Source organism: Phascolarctos cinereus, unplaced genomic scaffold (genome assembly GCF_003287225.1).
Source record: "Phascolarctos cinereus isolate Bilbo 61053 unplaced genomic scaffold, phaCin_HiC Scaffold_4;HRSCAF=312, whole genome shotgun sequence".
NCBI classification, from domain to species: Eukaryota; Metazoa; Chordata; class Mammalia; order Diprotodontia; family Phascolarctidae; genus Phascolarctos; species Phascolarctos cinereus.
Genome location: NW_027555847.1, coordinates 414,084,305 through 414,104,072, shown reverse-complemented (window position 1 = coordinate 414,104,072; position 19,768 = coordinate 414,084,305). Strand labels below are relative to the sequence as shown.

Sequence of the window (19,768 nt, the reverse complement as noted above, 5' to 3'; positions counted from 1 at the left end):
TTTATTGTTTTGTTAATTGTCTTAGATCTAGACTCTAGACTTAAGAATGTGATGGAAAAAATGTTAATAATGTAGATAAACCTTATAAGTATATCTTACTTTTTTTTTTTTGGTTGAGTGGAGGAGGTTGGTTGTTAAATGTGCCTGAATTCAGCATATGTCTGAATAGAACAGGAACAGAGAGGTTAGGTTACTTATCCGAGGACATGCAGTTGGTGACAAACTTAGCCAAGTTTTGTGCCTGATCGACTGTAACCTTCTCACTAGCATTTTATATTCTGCTTCTTCCCTTTCTAAACCATTGTGGAAACTATTTGACTACTCTATTCAAGTCTTTCCTTCCTCATTCTAAGTCACATTACTGAGTTCTTATTTGGTGCTTCAAGCCTTTGCATGCCTAACTTCTATGATCTGTTTTTCAGCCCAACCTCTTCATTTTTTCTCACCTTGCTTTTATTGTTACTATCTTCTTCATTAATTACTGTTTCTTCTACTTCTAAATATTTTCTCATCTTGCTGTCACCTATACTTAGAATAGCTTCTGACTTTCTCTATAATAAAATGATATCCTTCTCACCCTTCAAGTCGAAAGTAAGGTTCTCTACATACTAGGGAAATTTCCGTAAATAATTTCACACAATATTGTAGCTCCATTAGTTTATTTCTAGTGAATTCTGGTACTCTTGAAATAAATTTCCTGAAATGGAACTGGTTTTTTGTTTCATGTTCTCCATTAGCGAAACCTGTGCTTAGCACCAATTGTTTATGTACTTTTATCAATGGATAATCATCATTTAATCACCATTGCACTCTCTGGGAATCCTTCAGGATAAATTATATATATATATATATATATATATATATATATATATATATATATATATATATATATATATATATATATATTTACTGCAAGCCATCATTGAAATAATAAAAATATATTTTGAAAATCTCTAATTCTTTAGGTACATTATGATTTTGGACTACGTAATATTTTATCAGTACTCAGGACTTTAGGAGCAGCAAAAAGAGCTAACCCCACTGACACAGAATCAACTATTGTCATGCGTGTGCTAAGAGACATGAATCTTTCAAAACTGGTAAGCTTTACAGATGGGCATGTTCCACTTACTTAAGCACTAGTTCAACTGATTAAGAACTAATAGCTATTAGAGATGTTTATTAGAGATGCTAATTAGAAAACACTTAATTGCTATAGAAAACACTAGAGAAAATGAAAATAACATTGTCTATATTTTATCCAGTATAATCTATATTTACTATGACTATGATAGTAAATGACTGAACATGAGCAAAGTAGTGTTAGCAGGAAAGATGAATGAAGAAATGTTGTCAATTAAGGTACTGTTTACATTTCTGTTGCTAAATAATGATTTCTATTCATTTGAACTAAAACTCTCCCCCACTAATATGACACGGCAACAAATTATTTAAATTGTGCAAATTTGTAAAAAACTTAGGTTTTTTATTTTATAGTAGAGAATGAAGCTCAGCCAATATTTCTACGTACTGACAGACACAATTGATAGAGTCCAAGGGCAGAATTATATAGTTTATAGCATTCTGAATTTAGAGTTAGGAAACCTGAGTTCAAATGTCACCTCAGATGCTTATTAATTGTATGGCTCTGGGCGAGTCACTTAATCTCTTTTTTCCTTGATTCCTGCAGTTGTAAAATGGGGAGGTTGTACTCGATGACCTCTAATGTCCTTTCTAGTCTTAAATCTATGTTTCCTTGTTCTGTGGTCTTACTTAAGTGAATAGATGTTTGTCCTTCATAAGAGAAGTATAAATAGAACTCTTACTTAATTCACTAATGAGTTCTCATCTATTATTGTTATTAGTTTGCGTGTGTGTTTTTTAAATCTTTAACTGGAACATGTGTAAGCAGAGTAATGCTAGCAAGGTTTAGTGTCACATTTGGAGGTGGTGACAGATGGCATTTTTCTTTGATTTCTGGTAAAGATGATGAAAGTGTATAGGTTCAAAATAAGATGTGATGTGTATTAATTAATAACTGGCAAATATGTAGGACTGTATTGGTCTTTTTAGGACTTAGGTAAAAATCTTCTTCTAAAAAATGATTTGTCTGATTTTATTTTCCTTTCCTTTCTCTTCCTTTCTTTTCTTTTCCCTTAGATTGATGAGGATGAACCCTTATTCCTGAGTCTGATTGAAGACCTTTTCCCAAACATACAGCTAGATAAGGCAGGTTATCCTGAACTAGAAGCTGCAATTGACAGAAAGGTAACGTGTGTGTGTGTGTTGTGTGTGTGTGTGTGTGTGTGTGTGTGTGTGTGTGTGTGTGTATGTAAGGTGTTTGTTAGATAGTGTTGTCTCTGAATTAAATGGAGATATAGTGAGGCCTCTATCATGATACCTGCTTCCTCAAGAGAGACTACATCAGTGCTTTTGGTTATTTTTTATGAGAGTAACCACAGGTTTTATAATAAACTGAAACTTAGCCTAAGAAATCAGAAGACCTGAGTTCTAATCTTGGCCCTTTCACTTAAAAACTATATGACCTCAAGGGTAATACTCACTTAGCCTCTCTGGGCCATTATCTACGAAATAGTGATAATAATGCCTTCCATTCATACCTCAGAAGAAAAAGATAGGAACTATACACATGTATGCATGTGTGTGTATATATGTGTATATATATATATATATATATATATATATATACACACATACACATATATAGGTATATATTTATGTATATTGTATGTATAGGGAACACTCAGATAAAGGAACTACCTCTAGCAAAGGAGGTTCATACTTTCTGTGTGATTTATAGTCTAAGATAGTTGAGGTGTGAAGGTAAAATCCCTTGTGGCTGAACCACATTGAAAGGCAATTGGGAAATGTTTAACAAAATAAATATACAATGTGGAGCAGCTAGGTGGCGCAGTGGATTGAATACTGGCCCTGGAGTCAGGAGGACGTGACTTCAACTCCTGCTTCAGGCACATAATACACAACAGATAATGTTAATTTGTGGTTTTCTGGGTCAATATTCAGACTACAGGGATGTTTCTATTTGCACCACTGGCCTAGAGCACTGACATATTAAGCGAATTGCCCCCATTTCACAGAGCCAGTTTGTGTCAGAGATAAGACTTGAACTCAGGTCTTCATGGCTTGTGGGCCACCACTCTAGCCACTATGCTACAATGCCTCTTTACCTCAGAGATGAGCACCAAATGCAGAAATGTAAGTGTAATATGTAGAAAATTCAAAATCATTATATAAGTGTAAGCTATTAGTCTTGTAAGTGAAATTAAGCAGATATAATGTCAGCATTCCTCCCATTATGGGCTTTCCTTATCTTTTCTCTGAAGGGATAAATAATCAGTCCACATTTCCTTTCCAGGCTGACCATGTCTCAGTGGTCAGTCATTGATCATTGCCATCCTTGAAAGAAGAAAATAAAGAAAGTTTCTTGCTTTGAAAAGAGCATATTGGGTTGACTAGCCCAATGGTACTGAAAGGACTTTTTACTCACCTTGGCTTTTTTCTCTCTCTTACCTTACATCTTGAATCTTGATTCTGATATCCAATATTTTATTTTTGTTTTTAAAAGCGGAAAGAAAGATTATAAATGATTATGCATGAAAACAAAGTTGTTATTCATAGGTTTTAAAAATGTGTATATTAATTTTAATAAGGTAGCAACAAAATCTTCCTGTTTGTTTCTACATCCCTTTTCTGAATGTTTATCATGGTTTTGTTCCTTTAATATTTACATAGATCTTATAAGTTTGTATGTTGTTCTTTAGCTTCTGTCTTTTTTACCTTTAATCATTTCATGTATCTTCTCATATTTTTTCTTTTTCATATTTTTCATTTCTTATGGTGAAATAACATTCTATTACATTTTTATACCACAGTTTATTCAGCATTCCCAGTAGCTTTGATAATGACTGATTGATATTATGATTTGAGATGTTTGAGTTCATATATCTTTTCACACTTTATAAAAGCATCATAATTTTACTTGATTTGCTGTTTGCCTTTATACATTTTGTTATTGTAAAGATTCGGGGCAGCTAGGTGGCACGGTATATACAGAGCTGGGTCTGGAATCAGGAAGCCTCGTCTTCCTGAGTTCAAATCTGGCCTCAAACATTTACTAGCTATTTGACCTTGGGCAAGTCACTTAACCCTGTCTGCCTCAGTTCCTCATATGTAAAATGAGAAGGAAATGGCAAACTGCTCCAAGAAAACTCTAAATGGTGTCATGGAGACTCGGACATGACTGAAATGATTGAACAACAACAACAACAACAACAAAATCCTATTTTCCTATTATTGTAAAGATTCTTTGAATTTTTACTATTTGATTACTGCTACATTTCAAATGCTTGCTTCCTGCACCCCCCAGAACAATAATCAAATTAGCACGACCATTGCTGCTCCAAAAGGTGTGATATTTGACTTCCTCATGGCTCCACTCACCAGCTTAGTGATAAGACAGAAAACCCTTTTCTGGCCATGACTCCTCTATAGATATTCTCTCTTCCTATTATGATCTTTAAGGTCAGGGACTATTTCATGTTCATATTTTTACCCTCAGCACCTAGTCCAATACCTGGCAAATAATAGGTACTTAATAAATAGAAGGGTTTTTTTTGTTCATTCGTTGTATTCTGTCTTGGGATGTTAATGCTCAGACATTCAATACATTTAATAAGCCCATTCAGTCTTTATTAGTATGACAGGGCCTGACTAGAGCAAACGTTTTACCACTTGACCTGTTGCTGTGCTCCTTTTCCCTAAAAGAAACAATATCCTTCTGCCATTCTAGACCAGGGTGGGGAACCTGTGGCCTCAAGGCCACATGTGGCCCTCTAGGGTACACTTGAGGACCTAGAGGGCCACATGTGGCCTTGAGGCCGCAGGTTCCCCACTCCTGTAATCTAGACCTTAATCCCTAGGAAGCATGACCCGCCTTCCCCAATGATAGGAGAATTAATGTACTCAGCTTCTGGAATTTGCCCAAGAGTAAATCTATCCTTATTGGTGGGTGAATGAAAACTCACTTAATCCACTGTATCTAGCAATCTCCAGACCATATTTCACATCCCATCCAGTCATGCATGAGGACACCAGGGCTTGTCACCTGTCCAGCATAGACAGCTTGTTATCTGCCCTGATGATACCCAAACCCAATTCAGCTATTTGTCTTTGCTCTGCAAATAAAAATCCAAACATTATTACCACTATTCCTAGAGAGATCAGGACAGTTTTCTTCCTTATTGTTCCATTTACAATTCTTGCTACTTCCTAGAACAAAACTTGGCTACTGCTTCCCTAAATGTATTGTATCTCCTATCCAAATGTAACTACCTTGGGATGTAGTTTATTTAGACCTCTCTTAATATTTCTTTATTTCTCTTGGATGTCAATTGTATACTAGCCATTGTTTGATCTTAGTTAATGTGTTTTTAAATTTATTACTATAGTATATTTCCTAATATTTCATTTAATTTTTATCTATTCATATCCATTCATTAATGATAGTTTTCTATAATTCTCTACCTTATTTATCAGAATTGGAACTTAGGAGCATATTAGTTCCATAGAAATTTATATGGAATGCTATCTTTCTGCATTTTGAAAGCAATTTCTAAAGTACGTATGATATTGGTTTTTTCAATTTTTGACAGAATTTGCTGGTGAATCTATCTGGTCCTAGTATATATTTATACACCAGCTCATTAATGACTTCTTCAATTACTCTTTTTGATTCTGGTTTATTTATTCCTAGTTTTTATTCAATTGAACATTTTGTATTTGTAAAGATATTAAACTATTTTAAAATATTCACACTTTTGGACATATGACTACATTATAGCCTCTGATAATTTTCTTTGTGTCTTCTCAATTCATTTTTATTTGCCTTTTTCTAAGTTTGTTTTGGGTAGTATATTCTTTTCTCCTTGCTTTTTTTTCTTATTGCATTTGCTAATGGTTTATCAGTTATTTTAATCTTTTAAAATAACTTTTAGTAATTCTATTATTTTTTAATTTGCTACTAGACCATCCATTTTTAGTTTGCTAATTTTCAATTAATGATAGCTATTTCTTTATATTTTGAGGAAATATTTATTTGTTCATTTACTAATTTTGAACTGTAAACAATTCATTAAGTTCTCTTCATTCTTTTTTGCAATTGTTAATACAAGCATTCCTGAATAGAAATTTTCCACTCTGTGTTGATTTGGCTTTGTTTCACATATTTTGATATTTTGTATTTATATTATGATTATCTTTAATATAATATTTCATGTTATTATTATTTTATCCTTGACCCATGTATTATAAAATCAGGCATTTCAAATTTATAACTGTTTTGATCAGAGTTCCCTTGTTTATTAGTATTTTTAATGTATTGATCAATCAAGAAATCAACAAATATTTAAGTGTCTATGCTATGACAGGAACTCTTGAAGTCCTTATACGCTATCAGTGGTGTGTGTATCGGCAGGTAGGATGCCATACAACTTGTGTTGCATGTAATTATATACAAACTACATCTAAAGTAAAGAGAAGATAGCTCTAGGGTGAAGATACTAGCTCCTTGATATGAATAAAAGCTTTATGAGGAAGGAGGTCTTTGAACTGAGAAGTTCAAAGGGAAGTTAAAGATTCATAGTAGAGGTGAGGAGGGAGTATATTCCAGTTATGGGGGTCGGACAGTACAAAAGTATGGAGATGGTGCCATAGATGAGAAGCACTAAGAAGGACAATTTGATTGGATTGTGTTAAAAAGAGTAATGTGCAATAAGACTGGAAACTAGCTTGGGGCTGGCTTGTGAAGTGCTTTAAATGCCAAGCAGTAGACTTGGTATTAGATCCTAGAGGCAATAGGGAGTCACTGTAGTTTATTCAATAGTAGTGACATGGTCAGATTTACACATTATGAAAATCACTTTCACAAATGGGTGAGGATGGATGAGAATCAGGAAGCAAAATGAGTGATACTCAAGAGTTAGTAGAGAATTTAAAATCTACCTTGTTATGGTTTCAGGCTTTATTTTTAAATTACTCTCTTAATATGGACTCAACCAAAGATAATGTTATTCTATCACCAGTGGGCAATATTATGCTTTCCTTTGCCTTTGCGTAGTGTCAGTAAGTCATTGGAAAGCCTGTATTGTTATGATAAATTGAAAAATTCCAAGAATTTTTAAGCTTTCTGGTTGTGAATGTATATCAAATCTTATTTTACAAATTGAAATCTTGCATTACATTGTAATGACTTTGTTGTTTGGTTATGCTTTTAGGTTGAAGAAGCTGGTTTAATTAATCATCCTCCTTGGAAGCTAAAAGTTATTCAGCTGTTTGAAACACAGCGGGTGAGACATGGAATGATGACCTTGGGGCCTAGTGGGGCTGGAAAAACAACCTGCATCTACACTTTAATGAAAGCAATGACAGGTATCGAAATATTTGAATTGTGAGTTATCCCAAACTGAAATTGTAGTCATGTACTCTAATTGTGAGCCCCATATTCCATTCAGGACCAATTTCTCAGATACATGATTTCTTGAGGTCCTTTGAATCTAGAGGGGAATAGGGAATAGATTAGAAAGGAAGAGAGGTAGGGAAAGATTCTAGTAGTTGGGTAGCTCTCATGATGTCCTGGTTTTAAGGCTTTGTAAGCAGATAAATGGCAAGAGAGGGCCCTGGTGGAAGCAATAGCTGTTCTTATGTATGGGTCATTTGTAATTTGACTGTTAAAAATGTCAGGGACCCTGCTGTAGGAAGGACCCTTCCAGTAGGAAGAGATGAGGTATTAGAGAGGGTGTTTCAGGTGCAGGGACAAAAATGAGCAAAGATACAATCTAAGTCAGAGAGAAGTTTATATTGGGGATGAAAAATAGTCTAGTTTAGCTCAAATTTAGCGAATATGGAGGAAAGTTGTGTGGTTTAAGGCTGGAAAGTTAGTGTGGGTGGGCTTAGAGTACCATGCTTAGTTTGTATTTCATAGGTAACAGGGCTCTATTAGAGAATTTTGAGTGTGTGGGGTAACATTATCAATTTTATCTAGCAGTACTGTAAAGGAAGGGTAATATGGTGGGAAAGATTGGAAGACCATCTTGGAGGAATTTTTTGGGGGAATTCTAGCTTTGAAAATAGTGAATTTGGAAATAGTGAATTAGAACTATTGATGTTCCATTCAGATATCATTTTGAGATGTAGTCCTGAGGTCGAGAGAACAGTTAATGTTGAAAATACAGATTTGGCAAGTAATTAGGAATAATAGTCAAAACTGTGGAGTCAATGAGGTTGATGAGGGAAGGTGGAAAGGAAAGAAAAGGAGGTTAAGAGCAGGACCTTGGCAAATATCATACCCAAAGAATCAGAATAACGAAAAGGACACAGTGAAGGAGACAGATGAAGAGACAGGTAGGAAAAGAGATTATAAGGTTTTAAAGGCCAAGGAAAGTGTTCCTAGAAGGATGAGACAGTCAATTAAGTTGGAAAGTTTACTGAGATCAAGGGAGATAAGGAGTCATGAGAGACTTTTGCCTTAAGAAATAGAGTCCAATGGTGACTTATGATGAGAGCCATACTAGCAATTCTGGTACATGGGACAAGTGTCATAAAACATAACTGGGGTAACCCTAAAATTTACTTTTTAAGACAAATTCAATTGAGTGGGCATTAGGGTGGAGAAGAAACATAAGGGAAAATATTTCAAACATAAGAGACTCAGGGTAGGGAGACAAAATCCCCAGAACATTTTGAATGAGCTATTGGGCAAGTTTCTACTGATGAGTAGAGTGGATATAGGATGAGAAGAACCTTACCTGACATAGTTATGGTATATGAGAGAAAGGGTAACCATATGGTAGCAAGGATAATTAATGCAAGTAAGAAGCTAACCAGATATTAATTATAATTGTTTCTTACTGTGTAAGAAATCTTGGGGCACCTAGGACGTGCAGTGTATAAAGCACCAGCCCTAGAGTCAAGAGGACCTGAGTTCAAATCTGGCTTCAGACACAGGACACTCACTAGCTGTGTGACTCTGGGCCACGTCACTTAACCCCAACTGCCTCATATATAAAAAAAAAAAGAAATCTTATTAGTGTGTTCTAAATTTTGGCATCCTGGCACAAACTTCTGGCTATCCTATCCTAGTTATGGCACAGAAACTCAGAAAGTAGTTTCAGTGAAGGAGATAGGGGCCTGATTGTAGAGTTAAGGGAGTGGATAGTAAGGAAGGCTGCAGAAAAAGGAAAAAAGTGGTTGGTTTAACAGCACCAGTTATATCCTATGGGGCTTAGATAAAGCAACAATTCATTTCAGAACCCAGCATTCCAACAGCAGGCCTGCATAGTGTTGGAGCAACTCTAGCCAAGTAATACAGAGAGAATTTCTTGGGTATGTTTTGGGGATAGTCTCTGTCTCTTCCTTTTTGATAGAGGATGATTTTATGAGCTCTACAAGTTGGAAGATTTGGACTTTCCATCAGACTGGTCACAATTTCCCCAGAACAACAGTGACTGATTACAGTGTTAACATTGGGAACTGAGAACAAATTAGATACACTAAGGGCATATAGCCCCAGAACTCTTCAGGAGCATGCAACCTGAAAACTTAGCCAAGAGCTACATATTCCACAAGGGAATGGCATGAAGATTGGACAAAAGTACTTCTAGAAACCAGGAGCTGTGAATTACTCCTTTGTCATATGTGCTCTCTAAGGTTAATCCTACTTTTCTCCTGATTTTCTATGTACTTGTGGGAGAATGTGTCCCAGACTTTATGGTAGAATATTTTATATCAACTATTCTGTTCCTTTGTAGATATCTTTTTTTAAAAGCTAATTAAATTTGTCTAGGTAATCATGGGAGTATAACTAAAGGGAGCACATGAGTTATATGTACTATTAGAAACAACCCCCTGCCCCCAATTCCTTGTACTTATCCCTACAAACTTGAGGATGCAAGTAGTTAAGTACCCTTTGGGCACCCAACTTGCCTGTGGGAATGGGAGTTTGGTTAGAAGGATAAGTTCGAAGGGTTTGATACATAAGGATATGATCTTTCCCACTTAGAAATAATATTCCCAGCTTTGAATAGTCCTTGAGCAAAATATTTTATCCAACAATTAGTTTTTAGAGAAGTACTGAATGAAAGGCATATTTTCTCCAGTTTGAGATTTTTTTCTTCATATATTTATGGTACTAGATATGTCATAATTTAAGCATGACAGCCAGATCAATCAAAATAACTAAATTAAATGAGATTTCTTCTAGAGTTTTAAATTTGGCACACTGGAGAAAGAATCTATTGCTATAATCATAGTAACCATAGTCTTTTGTTTATTTTTTTATTTTTTATTATTTTTTTTAAATTATTTTTTTTCCTTTTTAGGCAATTAGGGTTAAGTGACTTGCCCAGGGTCACAGAGCTAGTAAATGTCAAGTGTTTGGTCTGAGGCCGGATTTGAACTCAGGTCCTCCTGACTTCAGGGCTGGTGCTCTATCCAATGCTCCACCCAGCTGCCCCAACAATAGTCTTTTGATTAAAGAATTAGCAATTGGAGCACTGGTCCTTCTGTAGTAGCTTTTTTAATAGTTGCCAGAGAATACATTCATGTGTCAACTCAGTTTCACTTCCTTAGAGATAATTCGATACCAATCCACAATGGGAGATCTAACAGGATGAAATCAGTTTGGAAGGAGGTGAGTCTGAGGCATGTTAAATCAAAAGAGCTCTGTTTTCCTCCTTAGGGGACACAGTATTGAATAAAAATTACCTTATATCTGTAAAGACAGGTTCCTCATGGATCCTGGGAGCTGTTGGGGAACATGCCAATACCAATAAGAATTAGATGTGGAAGGGTCACTGTCAGGCCTACCACCCTCTCCATAGAAGCAGCTAGAAGGAAATAGCTGCCAACCAGAATATAACCAAGAATGGGAGGTGAAGACACAGGTGCTACCATCAGTTATATATTGTGACATTCCCAAAATGAAAGTGAGGAGTAGGATACTGCTTCTGATAGCCAACATAACATATATACCACAATCATTTTTTTTTAAATGCTTTCCTGTTCTGGAAAGAGAGTTTAGAAAGTAAATAGTAAAAGTTTGGGCAAAGTTTTGTGGATTCCACTCATTGCAAAAGATAAAATATGGCCATCACATTGAAGTTCAGGGTAATAAAATAGTACTGATTCCTAACCTGCATAGTTTTATGAGGCTTTTAGAGAGAAAGTGTAGAACACATTTTCACGGGCTCTAACGTAACACCTTTCTTAATGTGCATGTTTGCGTGTATATGGCTCTTTTATATATAAAATTACATTCTAAGTTTCTTCTGATGATTTTTAAGTTTTAAAGCTTATTGATATCTTTGTTGCTGATTAAACACAAGTCTTTCCTGGAAACTCATGCAGAAAAGTCCAGCAAATTGAAGAGTAATTTTAAAGGTTGTATGATGATGATTTAAATATATTTCTGTGGTTGGCCATAAGGGAAAGTCCTGTGATGCATACGACATTAGTTTAGCTTGTCTTTTCCAAGGAGAGTAAGAACACATCCCAGAAAATCAAAGCTGATAATGTAGAGAATAAAGCATCTTCTAGATGGTATTCCAGGCACAAAATTTAATCAAGTACATCATAAACCAAAAGACTTTTGAACTGTGAAGTTTAAAGAACTCCCAGATTACATTAGTACTTTCATAAATTTTAGCATGTTGTCCTTTATTAACCCTCTGCAGTACAAGCTTTTTGCTTCTCAGAAGATGAAGAATAAAATGACCATAGTCTATGAAGTATTAATGGCTTTAATCATATACATATATATACACGCACACACACACATATGTATATGCGTGTATATGTGAACATACACACATATGTGTATTCTACAAATACATTTTCAAAGGATTATTGCTTTTATTTTTTTACTCTCTGGTGATACTTCATCACAGCCAACATTGACAACAATAAAATGTTGTAAATAAATAGTATTGTACATAAATTAGTTGTAATATAGTGCATTCTGTTTGAAGATTTTGACATTAACTATTTGGATTTATTATTTCTAGATTGTGGAAAGCCACACCGTGAAATGAGGATGAATCCTAAAGCTATCACAGCACCCCAGATGTTTGGTCGCCTTGATGTAGCCACAAATGACTGGACAGATGGGATTTTCTCCACTCTTTGGAGAAAAACTTTGAGAGCAAAGAAAGGTAAAGAAAAAAAAGTACAAAACTAAAATTTTAAAGATACTTCTAATAAAAAAAATGTTTTAAACCAATTCAATTCAACAGATTTCTTAAGGGGCCATAGTGCTAGGGACTAGAATATGGTGAGAGAAAGGAAACAGTCTCTCATTCCAAAAAGTTTACATGTATGGAATAGAAAGTGACTTGGGTTCTCAACATTAGCACTTTAACAAAGTTCTGTAAACTTTATAATTTCTTATTCATCAGGTGTACAATTTGTGATTGTAGGACTCTTAATTTTCCTGATTGATTCCTTCGCAATATTAAATTAAATCAATAAGCATTTATTAAGTACCAATGCTGTATAAAACATATGTAGATGCTCTGTAAATGATGAGGGAGATACTAAGACTAATTAGACCATTCCTACTTGAGTTCATAATCTGACGGTAGTGGTGAAGGTTAACAGTAGGGATGTGCTGGTAAAATAACAACCAGTTCTCTGAAAAAAAAGTATGCATGACACATTTTTAAATTTAATTTGCATAATTGACATTTCTATCACATTCTTAAGTCAAGACAATCAATGAAACAATAAACCTAGGCCTAATTTTTAGCATTTGCCAATTTGCAGGGTGTAAATGATCACACCGAAAATTCATCAGTATGTGGAAGGTGGCTCCAACACACTCCTGGCTTAAGCCACTACTCAAATAACTGTCACAATGCACAATGTGACAAGTGCAAAAGTGAGATGCAGAGTACAATGATGACATATTTGAAAGAGAGATTAGTTTCAGCTTGGAGAGTCAAAGAAGGCTTTCATAGGAGAGGACCATGAAAGAAGAGGAACTTAAAAAGAGAAAACTTTTTGTTTGACAAAATGCCATTAAAAAATGTGACCATTACTTCAGTATATAGCCCGTTTTTATTCAGGCATCACAAGGGTCATGCCATAAAGAAGGTCCACTGAAAATAGGGTACTTTGTAAGAAAAAAATTGTGAGGGAAATGAGTTTTGAGTTTTTTTCCCTTATAATGTGTTTTCATTGGGCTTTGGCTTTTGCTTAATAAAAGGTGCAAATATGAAATTTTTGACATGTGATGCTTTAGAAACATGAGACCTGATCCCAATCTCCAGAAAACATCTTTCAAAAAGTGCTTGAAAGACAGAATTAGTATTGTTGAACCCAATTGCCTTTTCTATTAGGGCCCCAGGACAGAAATGTCAGACAAATAAATAATTTAAATTGCAACTTTAGGTAGACACAGGGCATTGAATTGAAATGGGTCTTTGTGAGGTGACTTATCCTCTAGTCATAATATGTTGCAACATTTCCTAGGACAGGAAAATTTATTGCCATTTGTAAGTAGTTTTCCTCTTTGTAAAAATATATCTACAAATATCTACAAAAAATACATCTCACAAAACTTGTGTTTGGTGACTTACATCAATTTTTTTAGTTGAATAGCTAGTTCAAGGGGTACAGTATTTCATTTAAATTTTATTTTGCATCTGAAAATTATTTCTTAGTTTTTGATGGGAGGATTATAACTACAAACCTTATTGCTAAATGACAGTTGTTCACAAAAGGCCAATGGTTATGGAATTCAGCACAATTTCCCATCACTGCCAAGTTATGTGCTGAAATAAATAGCAGAATTCCTACATGGCGTTAAAGTGATGACTCAATCAGTTTTTTTTTTAGGATTTTGATATATGTTTATGGAGAGTGAGCCTTCTAATATATTTGATAAAATAGAGGAATGACTGTTTTACAAGCTGATGAAAATACATACATTTGCATGTGTATACAATATATGTAAATATACATATGTATGCATGTGTGTATGTACACACATACTTATATATCTTTTTTGGGTGGTGTGGTTATTCCAGGAGAACACATCTGGATAGTTCTTGATGGCCCAGTTGATGCAATCTGGATTGAGAACTTGAATTCAGTTTTGGATGATAACAAAACTTTAACACTTGCAAATGGAGATCGTATCCCTATGGCTCCAAATTGCAAAATAGTTTTTGAGCCTCATAACATTGACAATGCTTCTCCTGCTACAGTGTCAAGGAATGGTATGGTTTTCATGAGTTCCTCCATCCTTAATTGGAGTCCTATTCTTGAGGTATGGAATGCAACCTTTATGATTAAAATAATCTAATATTCTCTTTGAATAGATTATTATTTTTATATTGATTCTCTGAATAAAAATTAGTTGATTTGTTAAAGTTCACAGAATCTTGAATATGCTGGAATATTTTCATGTTACCTACCTATGAATGCTTTTGCTATATCATTCTGTTCCATTCAATTCACAAAAAAGTTATTTAAGTGTTTGTTATGTGTGAAGTATTCAGGTAGGTGTTCTGGAATTAAAAGGTGAAAAAAATGACAATCCATACCCTTAATGAATTTATAATTTAATAAGCATTTTAGTAGGGGAACTTGCAGATTCTCTCTTTTTTAATTTCTGTGCAATAGTGGTTTTACAGTATGATTAAAGTTTATATATTTGTTATTGGATTTTATGAGTTTGAGCCATTTGCAATTTCCTTAAGGTTTTCTAATCTTTAATTTTAAATTTACAAGTATCAGTAATTCTTCATATACTATCTATTTGATTGAGGCTAAAGCACACTCTTTTACTTCAGCATATTTCATTTACAGCATTTTGATTACAGTTTTTATACTTAGTAAAATTTGACATTTTACTGGAAAGTGACTGTGGAGAATCTATTACTGAGAGAGTTAGTTAGAATGCTTAGTATACAATCATATATTGTACTAATTATATTCCTATTGCTTATGTAGCTCAAATACAAGAAAACTATTTTGTCAAAAATGTGAATACGTAATTTCAAGAAATTTAAAGTTCCTTTTGCTCCTTTCCACTTATTTTTTGCTCCATGAAAAAAAAATTTAAAAGACATTTGACAAATACTTACCAGTTTCTAGGTCTACAAAGTTAAAATATCGTTTGGAGGGAGGGGAAATAACCACTAAAAATATCAAATGAGATGGTCATAAAATTGAACAAGTCACTAAGTTTCCTAAAGACTCCATCGTTCTCACTTGTATACTGGGAAGGATGTATGGAAATACAAGGGAAACCTCATCATCTATAATTTTTAAGTACTTGGAGAATTATTTCATAGGGGAACCTTATCAAAAGAATGCTGATTTTACCAAAAATTTAAAAATACTTACAAACCACCAGGCATGATTAGGTATGGAATTTCAGGTTCTTATACCAGTAAATCATGATATACCTATATGTCTTAAACACATGGTATATCACAAAATTAAAATTGTGTTCACTTTGCAGAACCAAGGACTCTTCCAGCTAGGCAAAGGAAGATTAATCACTAGATTATCCACTTAGTGATGAATTCTGTGACCATGGCAACCCATGAAACAAAGGAAAATGCAAAATGCTTCTCAGTCCTGTGATATACTCTTCCACTTATGCAATGATAGTAGCAGAGTAGCAGAAATGTCAGTCAGTGAATAAACATTCATTAAACATGTAGTTATTCCTTCCACATAGTGGGGGGTTAGGGATGCTGTAACCCCCCTCAATTTAGAAAACCCACATAAAATTTTTTGGTCTCCCTTCATATCAGAGAAGAAGTTTAAATTTTTTTCTTTTTCTTTTGTGGAGTGTTTACAGTACCTTATTGTAAAATTTGGGTTAAGTATTTTGTCATAGGCTCTGTATCATGTGCTGGCCTTTGCATGTTGTCAGTGGCTTCTGGAAACTCTCTTGAAATTCCAATTAAATTTCTTTTTTTCTTTAAATATAAATGTATTTATTTTTAGTTTTCAATATTTACTTCCGCAAGATTTTGAGTTCCAAATTTTCACCCCATCTCGCCCCTCCCCCACTCCAAGATGGCATGCATTCTGAATATCCCTTCCCCTAGTCTGTCTTCTTTCCCCCCTTCTCTTATCCCCTTCCCCTTATATTTTCCTGTAGGGCAGGATAGACTTCTGTACCCCATTTCCTGTATTTCTTATTTCCCAGTAGCATGTGAAAACATTTTTTTTAAACATATGTTTTAAAAACTTTAGGTTTCAAATTTTCTCCCTTCCTCCCTCCCCACTCACTCTCATTGAAAAAGCAAGCAACTCCATATAGGTTATACATGTGCAGTTATGCAAAACACTTCCATAGTAGACATGTTGTAAAAAACTAACTCTCTTTCCTTTAATCCTATCCTGCCCTCCCATTTATTCTATTCCTACTTTGGATCCTGTACCCCCTCAGAAGTATTTGCTTCTCATTACCCCCTTTTCCCAATCTGCCCTCCTCTCTATTGTACCCCTGCTCTCTTGTCCCCTTCTACCCCTATTTTCCTGTAGGGTAAGACAGATTTCCATACCCAATTGAATGTGTATGTTATTCCCTCCTTAAGCCAAATCCTATGAGAATAAGATTCACTCATTCCCTCTCACCTTCCCCTATTTCCCCTCCACTGTAAGAAGCTTTTCTTTTCTGTTTTCTGTGAGATAATTTACCCCATTCTACCTCTCCCTTTCTTCTTCTCTGAATATAATCCTCTCTCATCCCTTAACTCCATTCTCCAGATATGACCCTTAATCTTCAACTCACCCTGTGCCCTCTATCTATCTATCTATCTATCTATCTATCTATCTATCTATCTATCTATCTATCTATCTATCTATCTATCCATCCAATCCATCCATCCATCCATCCATCCATCCATCCATCCATCCATCCATCCATCCATCCATCCATCCATCTATCTATCTATCTATCTATCTATCTATCTATCTATCTATCTATCTATCTATCTATCCATATGTATAATTTTTTCCCTCCAACTACCCTAATACTGACAGAGTTCTCATGAGTTATAAATATCATCTTTCCATGCAGGAATGTAAACAATTCAACCTTAATAAGTCTCTTATGATTTCTCTTTCCTGTTTACCTCTTCATGTTCCACGTGAGTCTTGTACTTGAAACTCAAATTTTCTATTCAGCTCTGGTCTTTTCATCAAGAATGCTTGAAAGTCCTGTATTTCACAGAATGACCATTTTTTCCCCTGAAGGATTATACTCAGTTTTGCTGGGTAGGTGATTCTTGGTTGTAATCCTGTCTTCTTTGTCCTGTGGAATATTATATTCCATGCTCTGTGGTCCTTTAACGTAGAAGCTGCTAAATCCTGTCTTATTCTGATTTGTGTTTCCACAGTACTTGAATTGTTTCCTTCTGGCAGCTTGTAATATTTTCTCCTTGACCTGGGAACTCTGGAATTTGGCTATGATATTCCTAGGAGTTTTCTTTGGGGATCTTTTTCAGGAGGAGATTGGTGGATTCTTTCAATTTCTATTTTGCCCTCTGGTTCTAAAATATCAGGGCAGTTTTCCTTGATAATTTCTTGAAAGATGATGTCTAGGTTCTTTTTTTGATCATGGGTTTCAGAGAGTCCAATAATTTTTAAATTCTCTCTCCTGGATCTATTTTCCAGGTCAGTTGTTTTTCCAATGAGATATTTCATGTTGTTTTCTAATTTTTCATTCTTTTGGATTTGTTTTACAGTATCTTGATTTCTCATAAAATCATTAGCTTCCGATTTCTCTATTCTAATTTTTAAGGAAGTATTTTCTTCAGTAGTCTTTTGGACTTCCTTTTCCATTTGGCCAATTTTTGTTTTTAGGGTATTTTTCTCCTCATTGGCTTTTTGGACTTCTTTTGCCATTTGGGTTAGGCTATTTTTTAAGGTGTTATTTTCTTCAGTATTTTTTTGGGGTCTCCTTTAGCAATCTGTTGATTTGTTTTTCATGATTTTCTTGCATCACTCTCATTTCTCTTCCCAGTTTTTCCTCTACTTCCCTTACTAGCTTCTCAAAATCCCTTTTGAGCTCTTCCGAGGCCTGGAACTGATTCATATTTTTCTTGGAGGCTTTGAATGTAGGAGCTTTGACTTTGTTGTCTTCTTCTGGTTGTATATTTTGATCTTCTTTTTCACCAAAGTAAGATAATATAGTCTGACTCTTTGTGCATTGCTTGCTCATGATCCCAGCCAATTACTTGAGTTTTAAACTCTTTGTTAAGGTAAGAGTCTGCTTCCAATGTGGAGAATGTACTGTCCCAAGCTTCGGGGGTTTGTACAGCTGTTTTCAGAGATACTTGTAGGGCCCTGTAAATTTTCAGTTCTTCCAAGGTGGTATGATAAGGGGTGAGGTGTTCACTCCTTTCCTGGCCTGTGACCACAAGCACTCCTTTCTGTCCTGTAGCTGTGATGAAGGTTTCCTCTCACTTCAAGCCAGTTCAAGCTCCACCAGGCCAGCGCTCCTCCTCACCCCAGGACTGCTGTCCAGAACTGTGACCCAGATCCACACACAGGCAAAGCAAGAGATTCCTGCCTCAGCACTGGCAAAGAGATCCCTGCAATCCCTCTCTGATCAGCCACTGGATTCCACCTTAGTCTATGGGCCGGAAGCTCAGGAGGCAGCTTCCCCCCTCCCCTGGCCATACTTTTGGGGAATGGAGCTGTGACCCCAACTTCCTCTATCAGCACTGACAGAAACAGACTTTTCCCACTGACTTTCTAATTTGTCTTTGGCATTCGTAAATTGAGGAGTGTGGAAACCTCCCCTGCTGCCACGATTCATTTCTCTGTGGCCTGCTCCAGGTTTGCTGCGGCCTGCACGCGCATGCCACACTGTGCTCTACTCCCAGGCTGGCGCAATATACCTTTCTGATCAATCATCCAGGTTGTCTTGGGCTGGAAATTTGTTTCACTCTGTCTTTTTGTGGGTTCTGCTGCTTTAGAATTTGTTTAGAGCCATTTCTTTTATGAATATTTGGAGGGGTTTGTGGGAGAGCTCAAGCAAATCACTGCTTTCACTTCTCCATCTTGGCTTGCCCCCTCCCCCCAATTTAATTTCTTATACCAATTAGTGATACGTTGAAACTGGGATGGGGAAAGTCATGATGTAGAAGGGATTAACTGTACTATGTGCCAGTAACTCAGACCATCCGAGAGAGAGTTCTATCTAGATCCCACTCAAAGGAAATTTCCCTGAAATCTCTAATATAGGAAGCTGGGGACAGGGTCATAATGGAGACTACCAATTTCTCTTATATTGGCTTCTTCTCAGAGTCTTTTCCTTCAGCAATCAGAAGTGGGGTTTACATCTTCCATCTCCTCTCTCCAAGCTAGAATCCAGAAGCTCCTGAAGCAACTGTAGAACCTGAAGAGACTGAGGAGAACTGAAGAGACTCTCAAACTTGAAGAGAGCAAGCCTATCTCTCCCACTCTTGCTAGCTCTACCTCACTTCTCATTCAGATGTAGGGCTTTGATATACTAAAGGGAGAAGGGACTTGGGTTACACTCATGTAAAGTAAATGGCTCACAGTATAACTTGCAGGATCAAAGAAAATTGACAGAGTAATTTTTTAATATACCCAAAGGCAATAGGGAACATTGTTTTAGTGAAAATTTGTCTGTCTTGTATTATAGAGCATATATATATATGCAAATATATACATGTATATG

At 35.5% G+C, this 19,768-nt stretch overlaps 1 protein-coding gene across 3 annotated transcripts in view; it reads left to right on the top strand.

Annotated features, from left to right (window-relative positions):
- Positions 1-19,768, top strand: part of DNAH5 (dynein axonemal heavy chain 5) — a 383,566-nt gene that overhangs the window by 208,033 nt on the left and 155,765 nt on the right. For all 3 annotated transcript variants that reach the window (XM_021008643.2, XM_021008644.2, XM_021008641.2), the window contains exons 39-43: positions 966-1,100; positions 2,161-2,268; positions 7,314-7,467; positions 12,099-12,245; positions 14,121-14,362. In XM_021008643.2, coding sequence (XP_020864302.1) covers positions 966-1,100; positions 2,161-2,268; positions 7,314-7,467; positions 12,099-12,245; positions 14,121-14,362 — 786 coding nt within the window. The remainder of the gene's footprint in view (positions 1-965; positions 1,101-2,160; positions 2,269-7,313; positions 7,468-12,098; positions 12,246-14,120; positions 14,363-19,768) is intronic.